At 37.0% G+C, this 21,558-nt stretch overlaps 2 protein-coding genes and 1 pseudogene across 3 annotated transcripts; 1 reads left to right on the top strand and 2 right to left on the bottom strand.

Annotated features, from left to right (window-relative positions):
• Window positions 1–4,643: 4,643 nt before the first annotated feature.
• LOC113762345 lies at window positions 4,644–13,314 on the bottom strand. 2 transcript variants are annotated; one of them, XM_027305745.1, is made up of 9 exons: window positions 12,056–13,314; window positions 11,336–11,680; window positions 10,626–10,973; window positions 9,885–10,379; window positions 9,671–9,736; window positions 7,182–7,346; window positions 6,071–6,287; window positions 5,553–5,897; window positions 4,644–5,273 (listed from the first exon to the last, which is right to left on the bottom strand). In XM_027305745.1, exons 1-9 carry the CDS (start codon window positions 13,229–13,231, stop codon window positions 5,158–5,160), a joined length of 3,273 nt encoding a protein of 1,090 aa, XP_027161546.1. In that variant the 5' UTR covers window positions 13,232–13,314; the 3' UTR covers window positions 4,644–5,157. The 2 variants fall into 2 exon arrangements, with proteins under 2 accessions (XP_027161546.1, XP_027161547.1); XM_027305746.1 differs by lacking the exon at window positions 4,644–5,273 and having other exon boundaries at window positions 5,708–5,860.
• Window positions 13,315–16,718: 3,404 nt separating this feature from the next.
• Window positions 16,719–17,842, bottom strand: LOC113760217 (uncharacterized GPI-anchored protein At3g06035-like). The gene is made up of 2 exons (XM_027302781.1): window positions 17,761–17,842; window positions 16,719–17,209 (listed from the first exon to the last, which is right to left on the bottom strand). Exons 1-2 carry the CDS (start codon window positions 17,840–17,842, stop codon window positions 16,719–16,721), a joined length of 573 nt encoding a protein of 190 aa, XP_027158582.1.
• Window positions 17,843–19,238: 1,396 nt separating this feature from the next.
• On the top strand, window positions 19,239–21,144 carry LOC113763321 (annotated as a pseudogene).
• The last annotated feature ends 414 nt before the right edge of the window (window positions 21,145–21,558 follow it).

Here is a 21,558-nt window from a genome sequence, read left to right as displayed (position 1 = left end):
GAGTCAAGAGCACAATTCAAATCTGCTGTGACTGAGTATGGAATTAGGATGGGTAAACCTGTTTGGACCAGTAAAAATGAGCCCACCAGGGTGAGGGCCAAGTGTAGGGAACCATGTAAATGGTTTGTATTTGCTTCAATAGAAAAGGCTCTGGGCACAAAGGACTTGGTAGTAAAGACTCTGCATGATGTCCATGAAACATGCAGCCATGCATGGAAAAATAAGAATATTACAGCCAAGTGGCTGTCTGACAGGTATGTAGAGAGGATAAGATCAAATAACAATCTGCCAACAAGAGAGTTAAGGCAAACAGTCCATGAAGACTACCAGGCAGAAGTATCTAAGCATGTTGCAGCTAAGGCCAAGATACTAGCTATAGAGAAGATCAAGGGGTCAGTTGAGTCACAATACAAGAAAATATGGCAATATTGTGAAGAAATTAAAAGGACTCATCCTGGCAGTACAATGGAGGTTATGTTCACTCCATTTAGAGAACCTGGATGTAATCCAAGGTTCATGAGGATGTACTGCTGCCTTGGCCCACTGAAGAAAGGCTTTAAAGATGGGTGCAGACCTATTTTGTGTTTGGATGGATGTCATATTAAAGGTAGATACCCAGGCCAGCTGTTGACAGCTATTGCAGTGGATCCCAACAATGGCTTTTGGCCAGTTGCATGGGCAGCTGTTGAAAAGGAGGCCACGGAGCAATGGAGATGGTTCCTAACCCTCTTGAGTGGCGACCTGGAAATACAGAACCAGGGACATTATACTTTCATGTCTGACCAGCAGAAGGTAAAAGCTTAATGAGAGCTCTAAAACTTTTATTCTATGGTAAAAATAAGCCCATTAACTTTGTATAGCAGAATTTAAGCCCCTTAACTTTTAGTGTAGGTAAAAACAAGCCCCTGAACTTTTAATAAAGCATACTTGTTGCCCTCAAACTCACCACTTGGCTTGGATATCTAACTTATACCTGTTGTGATATTTTTTGTAGGGACTGGACAGAGCACTCGCAGAGGTTCTACCAAATTCTGAACACAGATACTGTGTTCAACACATGTATAGGAATTTCAAGAAGAAACATCCAGGATTAGGTTTAAAGGATCGATTGTGGCATATAGCAAGCACCACAACAGTTGAACATTTCAACCAAGCCTTGGATGACCTTGAAGCCTATGACAAAGAAGCACATGCATGGGTGAAGAAGGGACCACACCCTCGACATTGGTGTAAGGCCTTTTTTTCCAAACATACACAGTGTGATATGTTGGTTAATAACCTGTGTGAATCATTTAATGCCCATATTTTAGAGGCTAGGGACCAGCCTATTATTTCTATGATGGAGGCTATTAGGGAATACCTGATGGAAAGGATCCAAAAGAGAAGGGCAGCAATGGAAAAATACAAGTTAGATGGTGGACCACTCATTAGAGAAATTGTGGAAGAAAGGGTCAAACGTGCAGCACAATGGGAAATAACATGGAATTCTGGCTCAGGTTATCAAGCAAAAGGGCCACGGGGAGCCCAATTTGCTGTTGACCTTGACAAAAATGAGTGCACCTGCAATTTGTGGGCCTTGAGTGGCATTCCATGTTCCCATGCAATTGCTGCTCTACATAGAGCTAAAAAGGATCCCTACAAAATGTTGGCTAAATGCTATCATAGGGAGGTATTTTTTACCATCTATGATAATGTGTTGCAGCCTATTAATGGAGATATTCAGTGGCCACAGTCAAACATGCTGGAGTTGGACCCACCAGCAAGTGTCACTCAACCTGGTAAGCTAAAGAAAGCTAGAAAGAGAGATGTTACAGAAGGAAAAGATCATGGCAAAAGGTTGCGAAAGAGGGTTGTAATCCACTGTAGAAAGTGTGGAGGGATTGGACATAATGCTAAAACTTGCAAGAATCCTCCTAAGTCATCTACTGAACAGCAACCTTCTCAACAACCACCACCTACTGGACAACCATGTAATCAGCAGCAGCACGAAGCACCAACAAAAAGACAACGTGTGCGTTTGCACTTCATTATAACTTTCAGCCTGTTTGTGACCTTTTTTTGTGATCTGAAATGCTTTCTTTAATATGTAGGTAAGCAAGAATCAGGGACAAAGAAATCAGCAAAAAACTCAGCAGCAGCCAACACATCAACCTCAGTCCCAGCCTTCTCAGCAGCCACCAACACAGCCACCAACACATCAACCTCAGTCCCAGCCTTCTCAACAGCAGCCAACACATCAACCTCAGTCCCAGCCTTCTCAGCAGCCACCAACACATCAACCTCAGTCCCAGCAATCCACCTCAAGACCACCAGTTCATAGGCACAAGAGAAGTACATCAAAAAGGCCACTGACAGAAGCAGACAAAGGTTTTATTAATCTCAACTATGCTTATTTGGGTAAAGATCCACCTTTCAATGTTGGAAACTGGCAAGGGAAGAGGTGAAGGAAGAGGAAGAGGCAGGGGAAGGGGAAGAGGAAAGGGTCCATCTAGAACAAGTTCTTGAAGTATTGCTGGACCTGCAAATATTTTTGTGTGATTTTGTTGACTGTAAATGAATGTAACTAGAATGTTGAAACTATAAATGATATTTTTTTGAATAGGCTTTTGTGGGGAATCAAAGCATGTGCCTGTGCTTGGTATCTAGCAATATGGACACAGGTCACTGCTTTTTGTGTATTTGTCTGTTTCCTATGAAAGTGATTGTTGACTGTGCTTTTTGTGTATTTGTCTGTTTCCTATGAAAGTGATTGTTGACTGTATTTACAGGCAAACATCATTGTAATTTCCTTTTGCTAATTATATTCTAATGTTATGCAGTTACTATCTTATATTTGTATGGTTTGGTATAGCAGTTTTTGTTGACTAGATAAATCAAATACATCTAACAAAGCCCATGACATGCGAATTGGGATAAATAATTCTCATCACATTACTTGCCGAAAATTACAGTTAGCATTGATTGGGTTCAACCACGCTTTTACACTAATCTGTGGGTACAACAAAGACTTGTTTAAGCTAAACAATACAATATACTTCTCCCTAACCATCTGCATCATACACTATAGATCCATTTGCTCCATCCATGGTCCTCAAAACTGGCAGTACCGATGGCAATATGTTACACTTACACACTGCCCTTCATGTATCGTCTTCAATTTACATAATCCCATTACATTTATTCCCAATTTGGAGCATCCCAAGAGAGACTCCACCTGCAATTTTTTTCTCTGTAAGCACCATTATTACAGCAACCAACCAACTTACCACAAAAACCCTTACAGGAACTTATTCAACCATTTTTGCCACCGCAGCTGCTTCTCTGTTTCTCTCAATTTTGCCTTCAACTTGGCAGCTTTTGCCTCGGATCTCGCGGCTGCAGTTTCAAATTCGTCTTTTTGCTTTTCTGTTGCATTGATCCTCCTTAGAAGGCCTGGTATCAGCTCAATAGAACGACGGCACATCTCGTCGTCAATCCAATTCCAATACCCGCAGCCACCAACTTCTTCTGAGCAAACGGCGTACCTTCTTCCTGGATTTCTATCAGTCCAAGAAGTAATCATCTTCGTGACTTTACCACAACGACAAGTAGGAAGCAGAGGGCCGCGATATTTGCGCATTTTTTCCTTCCCTTCACAAAGCTTTTACCTTCTCTCCCCTTTTTTTTTCCTTTCAAACTTCTCTCTTGCTTCAATGTCGATGATTTTCCGGCCTGATTTGCCACTCCTTGTTGCTTCAATTTCGATGATACCCAAACCTGACAATGCTGATTCTCTCTTGCTCTTCTCCCTCCGCAAAGATCCTTAAGGGAAGATGAAAATGGGTAAGGAAAATGTAGGAAAGATTTTCTCTTGCCACTCCATTGTTGCTTCCATTGTTGCTGTGAAGTTTCGACTAACAGTTGGGTTGGGTTGGGTTCGGAAAATGGAAAGGAGGGAGGAGTTGTGCCCTTTTTGTTTAGAATATGCGGACAAAAATACCCTTTGAAGAAGCACACTTGCATTCGTGTGAATTGGTCCTCCGGTTGCAAAACCGGAGAAACTGGCTAAAAGGGCCACGGTTTCCCACTTTTACAAGTTCAAGGGCTTAAAGTCATCAAAAAATAGATGAGGGGCTTAATTTTACCTAGACAAAGAGTTAAAGGGCCAATTAGATAATTTACCCTTTTATCCGTTTCATTTCATCCTTATAAGAATAGAAGTACGTAATTCCATAGGAGCAAGTCTCTTGAAAATACATTAATAATTGCTTTCAGCTTTACATATGTTCATCAGCTTATAGTATAAATTACCATCATCTTTAGCCTTGATTTCTCGTGATCCATCTTCAATGGGGCCTATTTAGCTCTAATCTAATCTAGATGGTGCTTTTTCTCAAATTTTACTCATGGAAATAGAAGCCTTATGTTCATCTTTCTCCTAAACGATTGTCATGTAATGTTACTCCAGTCGTAACCATAATTTTCCCGTCTGCAATGGCGTATATTAGCACAATCATGATATTGGTTGAAGGTGTCGAAATCTAATTCTTCACTCTAGTCTAAGTTCTTACTTTCACAAAAATTGATAAAGAAGCTGATAATATACATTTAAACAAAAGACAGGGGGTTCATAATACTATAACCTTTAAGACATGATCCAGAGATAACGAATTATCAACACATTTGGGTACCAGTCTCACGAGTACAAAGAATAACCCTATATATATATGATTCAAATCAAAACAAAAATGCCATTAAAATAATTACATCTCAAAATCTTGTATTCTATAAGCCCTTTGTAACTGCATCTGGGCTTATTCCACCCAAAACTTGACCTGTACATCAAAAAATAGGCATACAGTACTAGCACATATAAAAGCTAAACTACAGGCTACAAATTGAACAAAAGAATGCAATATTCTCTCTTTTTCTTCTTCTTCTGCTTCTTCTTTTCCCTACTTTCCCTGTTGGCGCCTTTCTCATCGCAAAATCCCATTTAAAGGAAGCGTGCAGGATGACAAAAATTTTACTCAATATCCGACTACGCTTTTTACCAAATTCTTTACTGTCAATGGGCAAATCTCCCTAAACCAAATCAAACTTTTGATGGAAAAGAGAGAGACAGTGAACACCTCGTGAATGAAAGGAACTGAGCTTCCATCATATACTTTGAGGTTCTCATCCGTTGACAAGCAAAGGCGGCAATTTTGGACGATCAGAACTTATTAGATTCGCCCACAAATTTGCCAGTTTGAGGAAACACTGTTCTTCATTCCAAACTACCATTGTCATTCCTAATTATCGCAATCCAAGAGAGAAAACACAGTCAGATCAATGAACAATGAACAAAATTGATAGTAATAACCTGCAATAAGTTCTATCTATCTACTGCAAACAACAACTTAGCCAGCTGCATGAAATCTGGAAATGCAATGTAAACGACCATGTTTCCAAAATTGAACCCTAAATCCCATTGGATTTAGTGGAGATCAAATGTCAAAATTTTTTTTTTTTTTAACTCTACAAACACTTACAAATGTCAAATGGCAGAAACTGTGACAAAATTTGTTTACCTGGAGCCACTGTTTGAGGCATAAGTGATAGCCAACACAAGGATTCGTGTTGAATAAAAAACTTATTCTGAAGAGCAAATGCATCAAGATCACAAAGATACTTGATTGAATCCAGCAAGGATGCAAGACTACCATGACCTTTAGCAGGAGTAGAATCTGATATAATTGCTAGGGCTTCTTCAAGGCCTGAAGCAGACCATGAAGAATGACATTGATCTAGGAGTGAATAGATGCTTGATGATTCTACAGGAGTCGACAATATCCACGGCTTATAAAGCTTGGCTGTAGCTCCAAGTAATACAGCAACCCTGTAAATCTCACCAAGGGCGATAACAAATGTTTTACCTGTTATGATAAGCAATGATGCTATCAAATTATGGCACGGAGGACTACAGTATCACATGTGCATGCATATTTTATTCAAGAAAGAAATAGGACATTCTACCATTGGCAACTGTTATAACCAAACAGCTTCAATAATAACCTAACAGGTATAGCAAGTAACAACAATATAATACCTTGAGGCTCAGCAAGTATCTGGCTTTGAATATTCTTTTGCAATGACTGCCTCCATAACTGAGCACCATGTTGCAGCTCTTGAGCACAAATGTTAATCATCTTAGACCACACAGAAACATAAGTATGTTGTTCATCCAATGACCCCATCATCAGAATCTTCAGCATTGTTTTCACATGACCTATAAGTTCCATAGCTGATTTAGCATCCTTCTCTACCTATAAACCAAAATATTTCAAAATAATAAATAAAAGTCCAAAAAAAAATGTTGATCTTACTAGCAACAAGTAAATCTCCTTTTTTTATTCTTTTTCCAAAGCTAACAAATTTGACCAAGTCACCCAAGAACAGAAGGAATGCCCAATATGTAATTCAATATAAAGAAAAGAAGGATCAGTCCAACTTGAGCTCCGCAGGCAGCCTAAAGAAACTGTGCATGCATGCACCATCTAATTTACAAATACTCAAAAGAGCGAAAAAACACATAAATGATTGTGAGGTCATGTCTATATGGCGTCAATAATGACTTGCTCGAAATTGCTTAAAGCAATTTTGTCACATCTCACTATAGCTGAGGTAACACACTAGCAATCATAAACTTCGTGCAAGATAAACACAACGCTTTTGCTTGTTCTGATGTCTTCTAGCCCTTTCTCATAATGATTCTGACATACTGGACAGAATGTACCGCATAGAATCTTAGGAAGTATACAGACTTTCTGCAGCATATTGCTAATGAATGAACATTAAGTCTTAGAATCTTCCCCAGATATTAATTATGCAAGTTAAATTCATACTGCACCACATTTTGGGAGCAATTCTAAATAATCTCCGCATTTTCAAAATGGAGTATTTTACTCTTACTCATAGAGTTAAAAATCTGAGCAACTTATACATTTACAAAACTAAAAAATGCATGTAGTCCACACGGCCCCACCTCATGAATTCTTTCTTTCTTTAAAATATCCTGCAGTGTGAACTTTCACAGCTTTCGTCAAGTTAGCTAGCTATTGTACATCAACTCCCATTTTAAGAAAAACAAGAAAATACACGCACACACTTGCCATAGACGTCTGAAGAATGTTTCAGATATTCAGGAAGAGAATGCATACCAATGACAGTCTTCTTTGCAAGTCATATTCGGTCTCCAGAACACAGAACCCTGGTTCTTGCAAAACTTCAAGAAAATCATGGAGATTACTCTGACTTTGTGTACTATTACCCAAGTGCTCTTCCTTAATAATAGCATTCGCTTGGCCAAGCTCGTCACAAGCCATCTAGAATATAAAAGAAGCATGATACTTCAGTTGAAAAATAACTAGTTAACAATCACACAGAAAGAGCAAGAAATTAGGAACATAGCAATTATTAACATGAATTCTACTCACAAGTTGAATACAAAAATAGTAAGTTGCATGTGTTAATAATTTGCACCTCAAGAAAGTGAATATAAGGACCAAGATGAGACCCAAAAAGCACCACACTACACAAAGCAAAGGTATGAAAAACAATGGATAAGCTTAAGCTTGATACTGACGTTTACCACTGAAATTAACAAGTATAAATGCAATTAATCCAGTACTGAACAATCACAAGCCTACAAGCTCCAGAAAGTTAACTAACAGCCCTTAACTATACACAAGATAAAGTTGCTGATACTATTAAACTGACCTATCATCACAAAGCAAGCTGTATGAAAGAACTACTTGATATGAGATTGCCTCAAATAACACTGCATGAAAAATACAGTACCTTGGGGCATTCAAACAATAGGAAACACCTCAAACTTCGACCTTTTTATTTTTTCTAGTCCAAACTTGCTTCTACATTTTGTTCAAAAAAGAAAAGAAAAAAAAGAAAATCTCAGCACGAACTAACTGAAAAATGCTTCCTCACTGTCCAAAGCTTTTAAAATTGGTATCTTCCACTATTGCTTAACATATAATCTATATGATGATTCACTAAAGTATTCTGTGCCTTCCAAAACCATCCCATGTTGTATGACTGACTTTCCAAATTTAAGTCCTATGAGGAACCAGAAGATGTGATTTTTCCAACCATTAAAGTAAGGGAAAACTAAAGGAGAGGAGAGCTACAGATAACTAAAACTTCACTTCCCAATGCAGCTTCAACCTTTTTCCTAACTGCATCTGATATGATACTTGCTGTTTTCTCTGCATTAGGGCTGCGAACGAGTCGAGCTCGAGCTCGCTCGAGTCGAGCTCGAGCTCAAAATATTAAGCTCATTAGATCGCGTAAGCTCAAAATATTTTTTTTTATTTTTTTTAATAGTATATATTTTTTTATTTTAATAGTAAAATTACATATATATCCTTAATATTTTATTATTTATTAAGAAAAAATATTATTTTATTTATTTTTTAAAAAATAAAATAATTATTTTTTATTTTTTCGAGCTCGAGCTCGAGATTTAAATTGTCAGCTCGTCGAGCTCGAGCTCGAGTTCGAGTTCAATAAAAATAAGTTAAGGCTCGGCTCGATTAGACCAAAACTCGACTCGGCTCGGCTCGTTTGTAGCCCTACTCTGCATTAACACTACTTCAAAAACCATTCACAGAACCACAGGAACATTGAGTTTTGAGCTCAAATAAGCAAAAGGTTCTTAATTCATTATGGTTACTGAGGCTAAGGAAGATTAAGTGGCAGCATTTTGTTACGGAAGGTTGGCACATACATGATAATGCTAACCTCCCACAAAACATTGAAAACGATTTTTCTTGTCTTTCACTGCTTCTGTCTATATATGATATCCTTCTTTCCCCAATCCTGAGGGAAGTGTTCTAAAAAACTTCAACACTAACTGAAGGATGGCTAATGAATAGCAGTGAATCAAGAACAAAGATTATAGATTACAGCACATTTCTCTCTAATGTAATAACTGAAAAGTGCTTTCAACAGACACCATTACAACTAGAAACATGCCAATAACAACTAAACCATACATACACACAAAGGCATAGGTAATCCTAGGAAAAGACAATAAATTTACAAAAGCTTCAAATATAACTCGCAATTAAGCAGAGCAATGGAAAGCAACAAAAAACAGTAAAGCTTTCTCTTATGTTGCCATGTTTTTTAACATCAGCAAAACCATCACACTAACCAATTGCAAGCCAATAAATTCTAAACAGAACATACTACGCTTTTTGTCTATGTCACAATAATGTCATAGTTTGAATGAATAGAATTTCCTTAGCATGCGCCAAGTTCAGAGGAATGGAACATGCAGATAGAATAGTTTTTCGTCACCTTAAGGATGATGATTTAACAGGAGTAAAACCAATACTGATTTTGACATACCCAGGTAATTTTTACAAATAAATAGACCCTGTGCAAGTAAAAACATTGTCCCAGATAAAGAAGTATCATAGCCAACTTTTTACTCCGCATGCATGTATTTTGGAAGGCAATCAGAAAATATTCTTTGTCAACACGGTGCTAGGTGTCAAATAATGCTAGTTGCATTTGTGCAAATAAGGAGATTTTCCCTTCGAATGCTAAAAATAAAGCGAGAGAAATATGCTGAATGAACATCTGGTTCTGAGAACAACTAAAAGTGAAAAAAAATGACAACAATGACCTGAATTTCCTCAATGAGAGCATCAAGGCCTGCATCTTCACCAAAATTAACATCATTTTGAGTTTCCTAATAAAGAGCATAACTTCAGTTAGTTAGACGAAAAGAAACAACGTAAAGGAAAAATGTGCCTCCCACACATGTATAAAAACTCAATAAAGCATGTATATCCCTGTCTAATGCAGGTTGCAAGGATGGGATAGTTCCAGGTACAGACCTTTAGGCTTGCAAGATGGCCTTTAGCTATCAAGTATAACTCGTCTTGTAATTTAGAATAGAAATCCATGAAAATTTGTAGCTTTAGTTTGCCTGAGCTTGTCTGATGCACATCTTCATTTTCAGAGAGAGAAGTCCCCTTATTAGCTTCATTTTGAAAGACAGCATCCTTAAATTCCCAAGAACTGTTATCAACATCTTCAGCAGCAGGTACTAGATTAGAACCAGAGAAAGAGTCTGACAGATGCAACCCATTTACAACTGGGTTTTGCATTGAGCTGACAGAAGAAATTGGCCCAGCTTGGCTGTATAAGTTTGATATAAGATCATTGATAGAGATAGCTGATTTTGTACTATGGCTGTTTCCCTTAGAAGAAGCAGATTGAAACATGAAACTATCATCAGCATTCAAGGAACCATCAGTTTCCAGTTCTTCATCACCAAATATGGACAAGGGCAATGCACCTTTATGATTCTCCAATTCAATGGCATTTTCCTAAAAGACATACAAATTTGATTTCAAACCTAACAAATTTCAGAAAGCTACAGAAGATATCGCACTTATGTAAGTTTTTTAATCAGATTATCAATTACCAATATGGACATTACCATCATTTGCACGTATTTAAAGTTCAGTGTGGAAAATTACTAGTCTCTAACTCCCACTACACCAAACACTAAGAAAATACACCTGTTCAAATATCATCCTAAAGCAGACCTTTGATTGCTTGAGCTTCATTACCTGTTTCACAAGTGCATTTTCTTCAAATGCTGACCTGAACTCGCTAACTGGCTCACCAGATACAGCATTTTGAATTACAGTAGAATGGTCCTGCAGGTCTACACCATCTGTGAGTTCACTTCTTGAGAATGCATCAAGTTTAGATGCTTCATGTTTAACAATTATGCTAGGCTTTATATCAAAACCACCACCAACTTGACTGAAGTCACCAAAAGTTCGATTTGATGGCGCAAATAAGTCAACTGTTCCATCAGACGCAGAAAAGAAATCAAGTGATCCATTTGAGCCACTTGTAAAACCCGATGAGGATGCATTGATCCTAGAGCTCTCACGCACCTCAGAATCAGCCTTTCAGAAAAAAAAGATCCAAAGTTAGCTCAACAAACCAATTATAAGTAGTCTGGGAAACCATACAGAATAGAGTAAATTAATTTGAACATAGCCAACTAATAATGTCTTATAAAGCTCAAAGACCAACTTTTTAACCTACATCTGCTTTACTTTTTCTTTTTTTTTTTGGGTGCTACTTTACTAGTCAAAAAGTGAGATATCCCATCAAATCAACCACCTCAGCATCACTTGTGGTAATTACTGAATTAGACTAAGAAATATAATCCATGTTTAACTCTCCCCAGAGTGAAACATGAACTCTCAAGCACTAGTATAGCTTCCATAAATACAGTCTACAAACAGGTTAACTGTTAACTGACCTCTTGCATTAGTCCAGCTCCAGCAAATGCAGCCGTGAAATCCCCAAAATCCTCATCAGATTCAGCAGTTTCAGCGACTGGGTGAGGGTATAGCACAGCCTCGTGGCCTTTCTGATCAATTCTTAGGCATGTATCTGGAGCTAAAGCATTACCTTTGGCTGCAATCGACTTGATATTCGATCCAATATCAAAGCCGTTAGATTTACTGGAAGCTCCACTTGGTGTAGACAACATATCATGAGATCCATTTGACATAGTAAACAAATCAATTGATCTGTTAGTGCCATTTCCACTACCAGACGAGTGTGAGTTTTCCTCCCAAACTTCTTGCACCTCTAATCTAGCCTTCACAGAGAAGAAATCCCAGGTTTAGATCAATCAATGAAATATGCCAGTTAGCAAACAAATAGGGATATTTCATCATAAAACCTAGGCAATGTTTCATACAGTAGTTAGCTTTCAGTTTAGAGCAATTTAAAATCCAAGTTTTGTAGTTAAGAGTTTCACTCTTTCTGATGTAACTTGTCATGTAACATAAGGACTGCAGAACTTGACAGTTCCAAGGTATCACACAGAATCTCTTGTCCAACTACTAGTGAATTGTGGATCCTGACAACACTAACGCCACAGGCTCCTTATATATTTCAAAAGAATTAATCAAGGATGCTTATGCGCTAAACAATATAGATGACCAAAAAATAGCAAAGTCCAAGGATTTACCTTCTCATTCCCCATCTTAACTTTTGATTCTGCGTATGCATCCTTGAACTCCCATCCATCAGCATCATCATCATCCTCACCACCAACAAGTTCTTCATGTCCACCCTTAAAATCAGAGCCCATATTCGCCACCCCGTTTACATTTGAACTCAATCCCTCCAAACTTGACTCCATAGCAGATGAATTCAAGTTAAATCCATCCAAATTTGAATTCCACCAGCTAAAAGGTGGATTCTCAGTATCTTTTACAGCCAAGTCAATATAATTTAAACGAGACTGAGCATTGTCATTTTCAGCTTTACCATCCAAATTTCTATCGTTCAAATCATATTTAATATCCAAGTCCAAGCTAGACTTCGAACCCAGTCCATTAAAACCAGTATTCCACCCACCAAAATCCAGGTCTAATGCATCCAAACGCAATTGTACTCCGTTAGAACTAGCATTAACCCCATCCTCAGTCTTCATTTCTTGATTCTTACTATCGTTATGACTACTCAAATTCATAAAAGAATCATTATCACTCTTCCTAGCCAGTGATTCTGATTCCAAATTCAAACCATTCAGCATCAAGCTCGAATCTTTCTTGCTCAAATTCAAATCCGAATTCTGATTATACAAACTTGCGATGACATCATAACCAAACGACCCACCTAAATAACCGTTACTCTTAAATCCATTACTAAAATTATCATTCTTCTTCAGATCAAATTTCGAGTCCTTACCATTAGTACCATGCGGATCACTCACACCAGATCCCTCCACTTCTTCTTCCTTCTCTTCCTCTTCAACATCACCAAATATCGACAGTGGAATAGCCCCTTTCAGCTTCACCCACTGGCTCTCCTTCTTCTCCTCCTCCAATTGGACCCCACCAGATTCTGACTGGGATTGAGTAATGGGGTTTGCCCCGAAGAAATTAAAAGGGTCGAAAGGCTTTGCTGCCGGGGTGTTAATGGAGGACGCATTAGATCCAAGTGGGCTTTCAACAAAATCACCCCATTCATCATCGTCGTCGCCATTGGCGGCTGCAGAGGTGGCGGACGTCGTCGTGGTGGCCATTGTGAATCTTGGGGCGTTGATTTGGTTCAATTGTTGATGATTGGTAGATGGATTATTGTTGAAGGTCGCAAACGTAAAGTCTCCAAAGCTATCGTCGTCGTCGTCCTCCGCCATCTTCGAAGGACTGGTGTGGAGACCCTTTTCTACTTCCGTCCTTTTGATTTCGTTTCTTGGTCGATCGATCGGATTTTCCACTTGTGGAATTTTAGCACTAGTTTGAGAAGAAAGCGCTCTTTTTAGTGCGAATTTTGTTGACGTTGGTCAGGTCCAACCATAGGGTGTCGGCTCCAAAAAGCAATTAGTGGGAGTATTTAATTTCCTAATGCATGTTTAGTGGTATTTATTTATTTTTTATAATACTATTGTAAATATGTTTTCTAATTACTTTTTTATTTTTTCAACTAATTTTTTTATCTCACATGTATCATATTATGAAAATGTTATAATATTTGAAATATTAATAATTATTCTAAATAATATTAAATATTTCAAATAACCTCTTATCCGAACACACTCTATTAAGACTTGTTCATGTATGATTATTCATTGAAATCTAGGTTGGATATATTTAGTTTTATGATTTTCTTGTTTACTTTTGCATATAGGTTTTAGATTGTAGATTTTATAGTATATATTAAAATAGTTAAAATCCACTATCAAAGAGTAGTTTGAGATTTGAACTGGTGTGATTGTTCTCTAAATTCACCCTCCACAACCAACTTTTGCAAAATCATCGAAAACAAGCACTCAAATTTTTAGGAAAGTGAAATTAGATCAACAAGACGGGTAAAATACGAATATGAGTATATGTATTTAAATCAAAACTTGATTATGCTAAGCAGTTTGTTTAGTTAAAAGTACAAATTTGATAGATTTGGGATAAACAAATTATCCAAAATTAGAATATATAACTGAGTGAAATAATCAATTGAGAACAAGACATCCATTATTTACTCACTAGGAAAAACATTGAATTTTTCTCTTTATGATGATTTCTTTTATTTGATCTATTGGGAATTAACCATTTTTTTAGTGGTTTTAAATCTATAGTTGATGTCTTAAGAAAATCTTCTAGTGGATCGTTAGCTTTATAGCAATTATCGTATAAAACCATAAGATGTTTTGTATTATCTTCTACAAAACTCATAATTTGATATGATATTTAAAAAAAAATTTGTTCGATCTTAATTGAATAGCACTCAACATTATTTCTAGAAGAAACTATACTATTTTATTAATAACCAATCTGTTAATTTTATATAAGGTGAATTTATGACTGATGATTTGTTCAGGTTTAATTCCATTCAAGATATGAAGCGCTTAAGGGATAATAATGTTGTGAATTTTGTTAACCCTTACTTGCCAAAAGAGAACTGTGAGTGGTACACATAAAACCTACACTCACAATTTGATCGCATGAGGGTGTCCAAAAGAGCATAAATGTATAGGAGCATGCATGTTTAAACAATTTGATATTTTTGAAACTCTTTCCCTATTCGCATTTTCTGCATAGTTTTTTTTTTTTTTATATATATATAAGAATAGTTTGATGGTAGTTTGTTTTTAGGATGTTAGCTAACTTTGATGACAAATCAATGATTGGATTAAGTTTTTCAGGTTTCTAACTATGACCTCGAGATGTTAGATTAAAAAAAAAAAAGTGCTAGTGATGGTTCCATTTTTGCATTCTTTTTATAATAGCAAGATTTCGTAGATATATATACAAAATTACAGTTATTTGATCCTTTTCCTCTTTTTTTTTGTTTGAGATAGCAAGTCAAAAAAAAATTGTAACGATGTGAACATGCTCCTCTTTCTGAGAATTTTTAAAAGAAAATTTATCAACAATTGAGCTTTAAGGTCACTAACATAATTCCTCAAGTACGGCTTTGTTTAGAATGTTAAGATGCTTGTAATTTTTGATTAACAGCTTGATCAGTATACATGTTGGATGGTTTTGTTTGGATTGCATTTTTCGTCATTTTTTATGAAAAAATTACTGTAGCGATTTGATATATGTGAGGGAAAAAGGTGATAGGGAAATGTGATCACGGAAAACGACAATATTTTCCGACGAAAACAAGCAATCCAAGCAAGGCCTAAGCCACTTTCATCATTGCCTTTGCAATTCCTAGTGCCTTTCTCCACGCTTAATTTCTGAACAATGTGGTAAAGTTTCTGAATTAGATTTTAGTTTTGTGGGATTCCACATTTCCACTGCAGCACGTTCAAAAATTTTTTAAGTATACTCGTCGAAGTCATATAATCATTTGTATGATGTTGGTTCCTAACAATCCTTGGCTAAGTATTGTTCTAAAGCGCTTCTTATCTGACAGAACCAATCTGGCAATTTGTTTACTCCATTTGCTCTCTTTTCCTTCTCTCTGTTAATTTGATAGATGTTCAACTTAAATGGTTACCTATACAAAGTTCCGATAATTAAATTAACCAAATAATAGGTCCATTGAGAAATGAGAATCAAGCTTTGAGAATGTGTTCTTGTTTGGGGGGAGAGGCACAGTGAAATTTAGAGAAATCGATGGAACTGAAAACACATGTAATTGTACGTTGATGGAAGGTAAGGTTTGAATTTTTAACCTTCCACTCTGTCAAGACTTGAAATCTTTGTTTGGGGGGAGAGGCACAGTGAAATTTAGAAAAATCGATGAAATTGAAAACACATGTAATTGTACGTTGATGGAAGGTAAGATTTGAATTTTTAACCTTCCACTCTGTCAAGACTTGAAATCTTTGGTGAAGACTTGAAATCTTTGGTGGTTGACCACAGGCCGTCGGTTACTTTGGCCAATTGATAAACCTAATTGCAACATCAGCGGACAAAACAAATTTCCTTTTATATCTTTTTCTTCTTGTACACATTTACAATACGAGAGATGTAAACAATCAGATCAATGCCCCAAAAAAAAAAAACTCCATTCATCGACTTGGTTGGAGGCCTAAATTGGCACAAGATGTATCAAATAATGTATTGAAACTTCTTTAGTTTGAGTAACTTAGTTGAAAATTTTGGCTACTTTGAAGAACAAATGGGGAATTAAGCCATTTGCTCGGGCATGCTAAATTGTAATAAATCCATTAAGGGCACATTATTAATTTTTTATCCTCAAGTATACGAAGCTATGTATCATGTTCTCCATGCAATCATGTTCAACCAATTTCAAGAAGGAAGGTAGAGTATTGAATGGTTTAGATACTTAGAATTCTGTACCCAACAATATACGACTTATCCAACAAAATCAAATTAAAAAGGACATACGACCCCATTTGGTTTAGAAGTCAAGTCAGAGGAGATAACATCAAGTTGATGACAGTACACCATGCATTCCAAACTTGCAACCACTTTTGGGTGCAAAAATTCCTTCCAAAGCGTGGCTTCTTAGTAAATCCAATTGGCAGAACTCAAGTTGGCCAGTATTCCTCAAATTGATGCACAATCATTGTTATCTTCGACATGAAAAGAAAAGCTCTCTTTGACAGCCATCCAAGTTTTCTTCCCTTAAATGATGATTCACCATCTTATGGTAATAATACTCGCCCGGGTTTACACTTTTATACGGCCAATTTACATGAACAGACATTTTCATAACAATCCCAGAATCATAGCCAAAACGTGGTGCCTCAAACTAAACAAACAAGTAAAACAAGCTGCACTAGCAAAGCTTCCTGCAGGAGTGTTAGTAGTCAGGACTAGCACGGTCCAGTCGTCCTCTAAACCAATGCCAACTCCAGTGTACTTGGTGCTATTGACAGAGGCCGAGTAAGGCGACTGCGTGTAGTTTGTGAGAACGAGCGTTGCAACACGTTTGGGGACGCAGACGGGCAATATGACACCGTCTAGTGTGCTGTTGATGTCAATGTTGCACTCCTTTACGAGGGCAGGATAGTTGGTTAGCTGAGGTCGAATTCCGGGTGAAGTTGTTGTTGGAACGCCTCCTGGCGGGCAAGGTCGGTCCTGTATCTCGTCGGCGATTTTGTCTGCTAGACACCCTGCTTTGTCGTGCATTTGAAGGGGTGCAGCACCTTGAGATCGCCTGTAACTGTTGAGACCTTGAAGGAGATAATCTCTTTCGTCTGCAGGTCAATGCAATAGATGAAGAACAAAAAAATACTTGAAATTTGAGCGTAAAAGCAACAAAAACAAAGGGGGCTAAAAGCATGAAACGATTTCATATGATCCAGATAAAATGACCCTTTTGTTCTATTTATATACTGGGATTAGTATAGCGCAGTATAGCCTGAAACAATCATGCTCAAGCAATGAAGTTAAAGTCATACTAATAGAGATTGGAACAAGAAAAAGAAACAGGAAAAACAAAGAAAGAAAGAAGAACCACTAATCTGACAAAATTAGAGCCATCTTTTCTCCCAAAATATTTGAACCATTGCACTTATTTCGCATAATTGACATCCTCAAACATAGGAAATAACGGAATTCACATTAATTCATTGTCTCATGAAAGAACAATTAACACACAATTGATTCATGTTCCTATTTACAAAATCAACACAAACTTCAGCTTCATTTTTCCTACTTCTTCCGTTAATTCACTCATGCGTGAGTATAAAGGGTGCATCTGAAAAAATCAGAGATAGACAAGCATATAATGGAGATGAAGTTGTACCATCACCAAGAACTGGAACCGACAGCAAGAGAATGAGATGCGTCACCAAGAAAGTAGTAAGTCCAACTCTAACAGACAACATTGCTAAGTTTAGGAGAGCCCTTTGAACTAATAAACTAGATCGAACTTCAGAAAATTTTCCGTGTTAATTTAGCAGAAAAATATTAAGTTATTTTCTATCTCTTTTTCGGTAAATTGGCTGCAACACTTATCTTGCAGGAAAGGGCACTTGAAAATTGAAATCTGCTGTCCTGGTACATGTAAGGGGGTATCAAATTAGGCTGCGGTAGGTTGCTGAAGAATGGATATCAGTTGCATGATGTTTACACGTAGCATACATGCATAGCCTTTATTGGCACCTGTCCCTGTGAGAGGATTTGTAGCTAATAGCTATCTTATAGACAAACCCCACTTTCGTGGAAAAAGTGGACAGCAACCGAGTTTAAGGCTCTAAGGTGATTGCTGTGTCTAGTTTTAAAATTCAAAGGGTTCAACTAGGTGGACTAAAGCAAAAAAATAAGAATAAGAAGTGAGTTTAATATAATTTTTGGCAATTTTAAACTTATCTTGTACCTTTAGGATATAGAGTAGAAAACAAAAATCTAATTCAAAATAGTGTTTAGGATAGTGTTATTTGTTTGCAAGGGAAAAGTGTGAAAAAGTGTAGAAAACTTAGTTATTTTCTTCTTCATGCATGTTTGGTTGATAAATTGTTGAAAATTTTCTTGCATTTTCCTATATTTTCTAATTTACAAGGTTTTGAAGAAAAAATTAATTACTCACGAAAGTTTCAATAGCTATTATTAATTGTTATTAATATTTTTTTAATAACTAAATGTATATGAAAAATTGATTTTTATTTTCCTATATCTCACTTTCCTTCACTTCACTTTCACATTCTAACTTTCCTTTTGTTCATACTCATATGACATGCTCATACTAGTCTTCCCTATAATTAGTTTCTGGTCATTTTAAAATATTGGAACATTCTACTCAAAATTCTTGACTTGAATCTTCATTTTGTTTCTAGCATGATTTGCGGGTGTGTTTGGATAAGAAATTATTTGAGATAATTTTTTAAAATTGTAATACTTTCTTGATATGATATATATAAAATAAAAAAATGTATTAATAATACAAACAAATTAAATAAGATGCAAATAATGTGCAATTCAAACAAACTAAATTTATCAATGCAAATAATGTATTGATAATGCAAACTAAATTGTTTCCAACTTTCCATACAAATCTCAGCTCAACGCCCCATGCATGCATGACGCCCTTGCTACTGATGTGTCCGGTTCATACGGCTTAAGATTACACGCAGACTCCTGCCTCATGCCACGTTACAAAGCCTCGCCACCTCTTCCACATTTTTTGTCTTCAATCTTCAATCTTCATATAAACCACCTCGGATATATATATATATATATATCAACATTTTCATATATACATCCCAAAAAAAGAGAGTTCTAAATTTCATGTTCTTTCGTTTTCTTGTTTCTTCCAGAGTGTTAGCAACCACCTCATTGATCAGCTACCAAAGTTCTTTGAAAAGTCAGTTTTCTCCAGTTTCTTGTTCAAGTTCAACCTACTACCACAGTTTTACCAGAAAAAGCACCGTTTTTGTTAGATCAATTATGGCTTCTAGCGGTCAGCAATTCCCACCTCAGAAGCAGGATGTACAACCTGGGAAACAACATGTCATGGATCCAACTCCTAAGGCTACTTGCCATGAGTATAAGCCCTCTAACAAGCTTCAGGTACGTTCCACCAATTTTGCATGAATTTAATTTTTTTTTTTTATTTCTGGAGAATGAAATTTTTTAGACTTACTTCTTTCGCACTAAAAACAATTTCACTACCTCAATTCAATTTGCTATTCTACTGTCACAAATAGCTCCTTATTTAATAAGAGTTTGAAGGCCTGTTTTCTCATCTTTCTTTTTCTTTAGTTCTTGATCGGATGTTTGTAGTGAATATTTCATTTCAAACTGTGATTGATCATTTTATGGGGCGGAAAAATAAAGCATCAACTGAGGGGCATTAGTACTTTCATTCTGCATGGGATTGCTTCTTGATTTTGAAGTTCATGAATTTTATGGCAAATTATTCTAAGAAGGTACTATATACTTGGAAATTGATTACTCTAACCAATGTTCAATTGCCAGGGCAAGATAGCACTGCTTACCGGGGCTGATTCGGGCATTGGGAGAGCAGTCTCCCACTGCTTTGCTCTAGAGGGTGCAACTGTGGCTTTCACCTATGTGAAAGGCATTGAGGACAAAGATGCAACAGACACCCTAGGAATGTTGATGAAAGCCAAAGCTCCTGATGCAAAAGACCCAATGGCTCTTCCTGCAGATTTGGGATATGATGAAAATTGCAAAAGGGTTGTGGATGAAGTGGTAAATAATTACGGTAGGATCGATATTTTGGTGAACAATGCAGCAGAGCAGTATAAAGCAGCCTCTGTTGAGGAAATTGATGAAGAAAGACTGGAAAGAGTGTTCAGGACTAACATCTTTGCTTACTTCTTTATGACCAGGTATGCACGCTGGGATGATTTAACTATCAATCTTTCATCATATGTGTGATTTTTGTTTTGGCTTTTATTTGATTAGTTAGTGATAATGTAATTGCAGGCATGCTTTGAAGCACATGAAAGAAGGAAGCGCCATTATCAATAGCACATAAATCAATGCGTACAAGGGAAATGCTAAGTTACTTGACTACACATCCACCAAAAGGAGCAATTGTTGCATTCACCAGAGGACTTGCGCTGCAGTTAATCAGCAAAGGCATCCGTGTAAACGGTGTAGCCCCGGGGCCAATATGGACACCGCTGATCCCTGCATCATTCAGCGAAGAGGAGGTTCAAAAGTTTGGGAGTGAGGTGCCAATGAAAAGGCCAGGTCAGCCCATTGAAGTTGCACCCTCTTATGTTTTCCTTGCCTGTAATGAGTGCTCCTCCTACATCACTGGCCAGGTCCTCCATCCTAATGGTATGCTCCTTATCACCGTATCATGCAGGCTGCAGTTTCTTCTTTCCTTTACCTATTGATGGTGTTATCAGAATTTTGTCATTTTGTCTTTTCTAATTGAGTTCTACGATTTAATTGATTGGTTTTTCACAGGTGGGACAATTGTTAATGCTTGATCTTGATCGGTGCTTTTGTGGTGGTCTTGGCATGCTGAGTGTCTATAGCAGTGTGGCCAGAGGAAGTGGAACCATCAGTCCTCTTTTATGTTCTTTCAAGTTCCCTTGCGTGATGTTTTCTTTTGCACTTGGCATCAAGAAATGTGAATGCATGTGTGTAAATGTAAAAACCCTTGTGTTCAAGAATTCATTTGGTGAAAAAGAATGGTGTCAAGTGACTCTTTGTATATTGATATAGTTCGTGCTCTGTAGATGTGCATCTGGGAGAAACTCTGTGCAAAAATACGGCTTTAAATGAACTTTTATCTTCTGATCACATTTGAGGATTTGATCGTGCAGTGGTAAATATTGAATGCAGCTAAGTCTGAAGAAACATGAATAAATGGTAGACAGATGAAATTGAAGACAAATTTCCTGCGACATGTAGAATCCTAGGCAACAAGCTGCCTGTGTTCTACAGTAATTTGTGCCATTAATCATTCCTGTGGAGAATGGAGATTAAGTCTTACATTTGTGCAATTTGGCTTAGATGGAATATATGATTTAGCTTATTCAAGATTTGACATATGATTTTTGTATGGTCAGTATAACAGAAGGAGAGGAAATCAAAAAAGTGCGACCGACAGTCATAGAATAAT

The sequence above is a fragment of the Coffea eugenioides genome, chromosome 2 (assembly GCF_003713205.1).
Source record: "Coffea eugenioides isolate CCC68of chromosome 2, Ceug_1.0, whole genome shotgun sequence".
Lineage (NCBI taxonomy): Eukaryota > Viridiplantae > Streptophyta > Magnoliopsida > Gentianales > Rubiaceae > Coffea > Coffea eugenioides.
The sequence above is the reverse complement of the archived record's forward strand: the minus strand, read 5'-3'. Positions and strand labels throughout refer to the sequence as shown.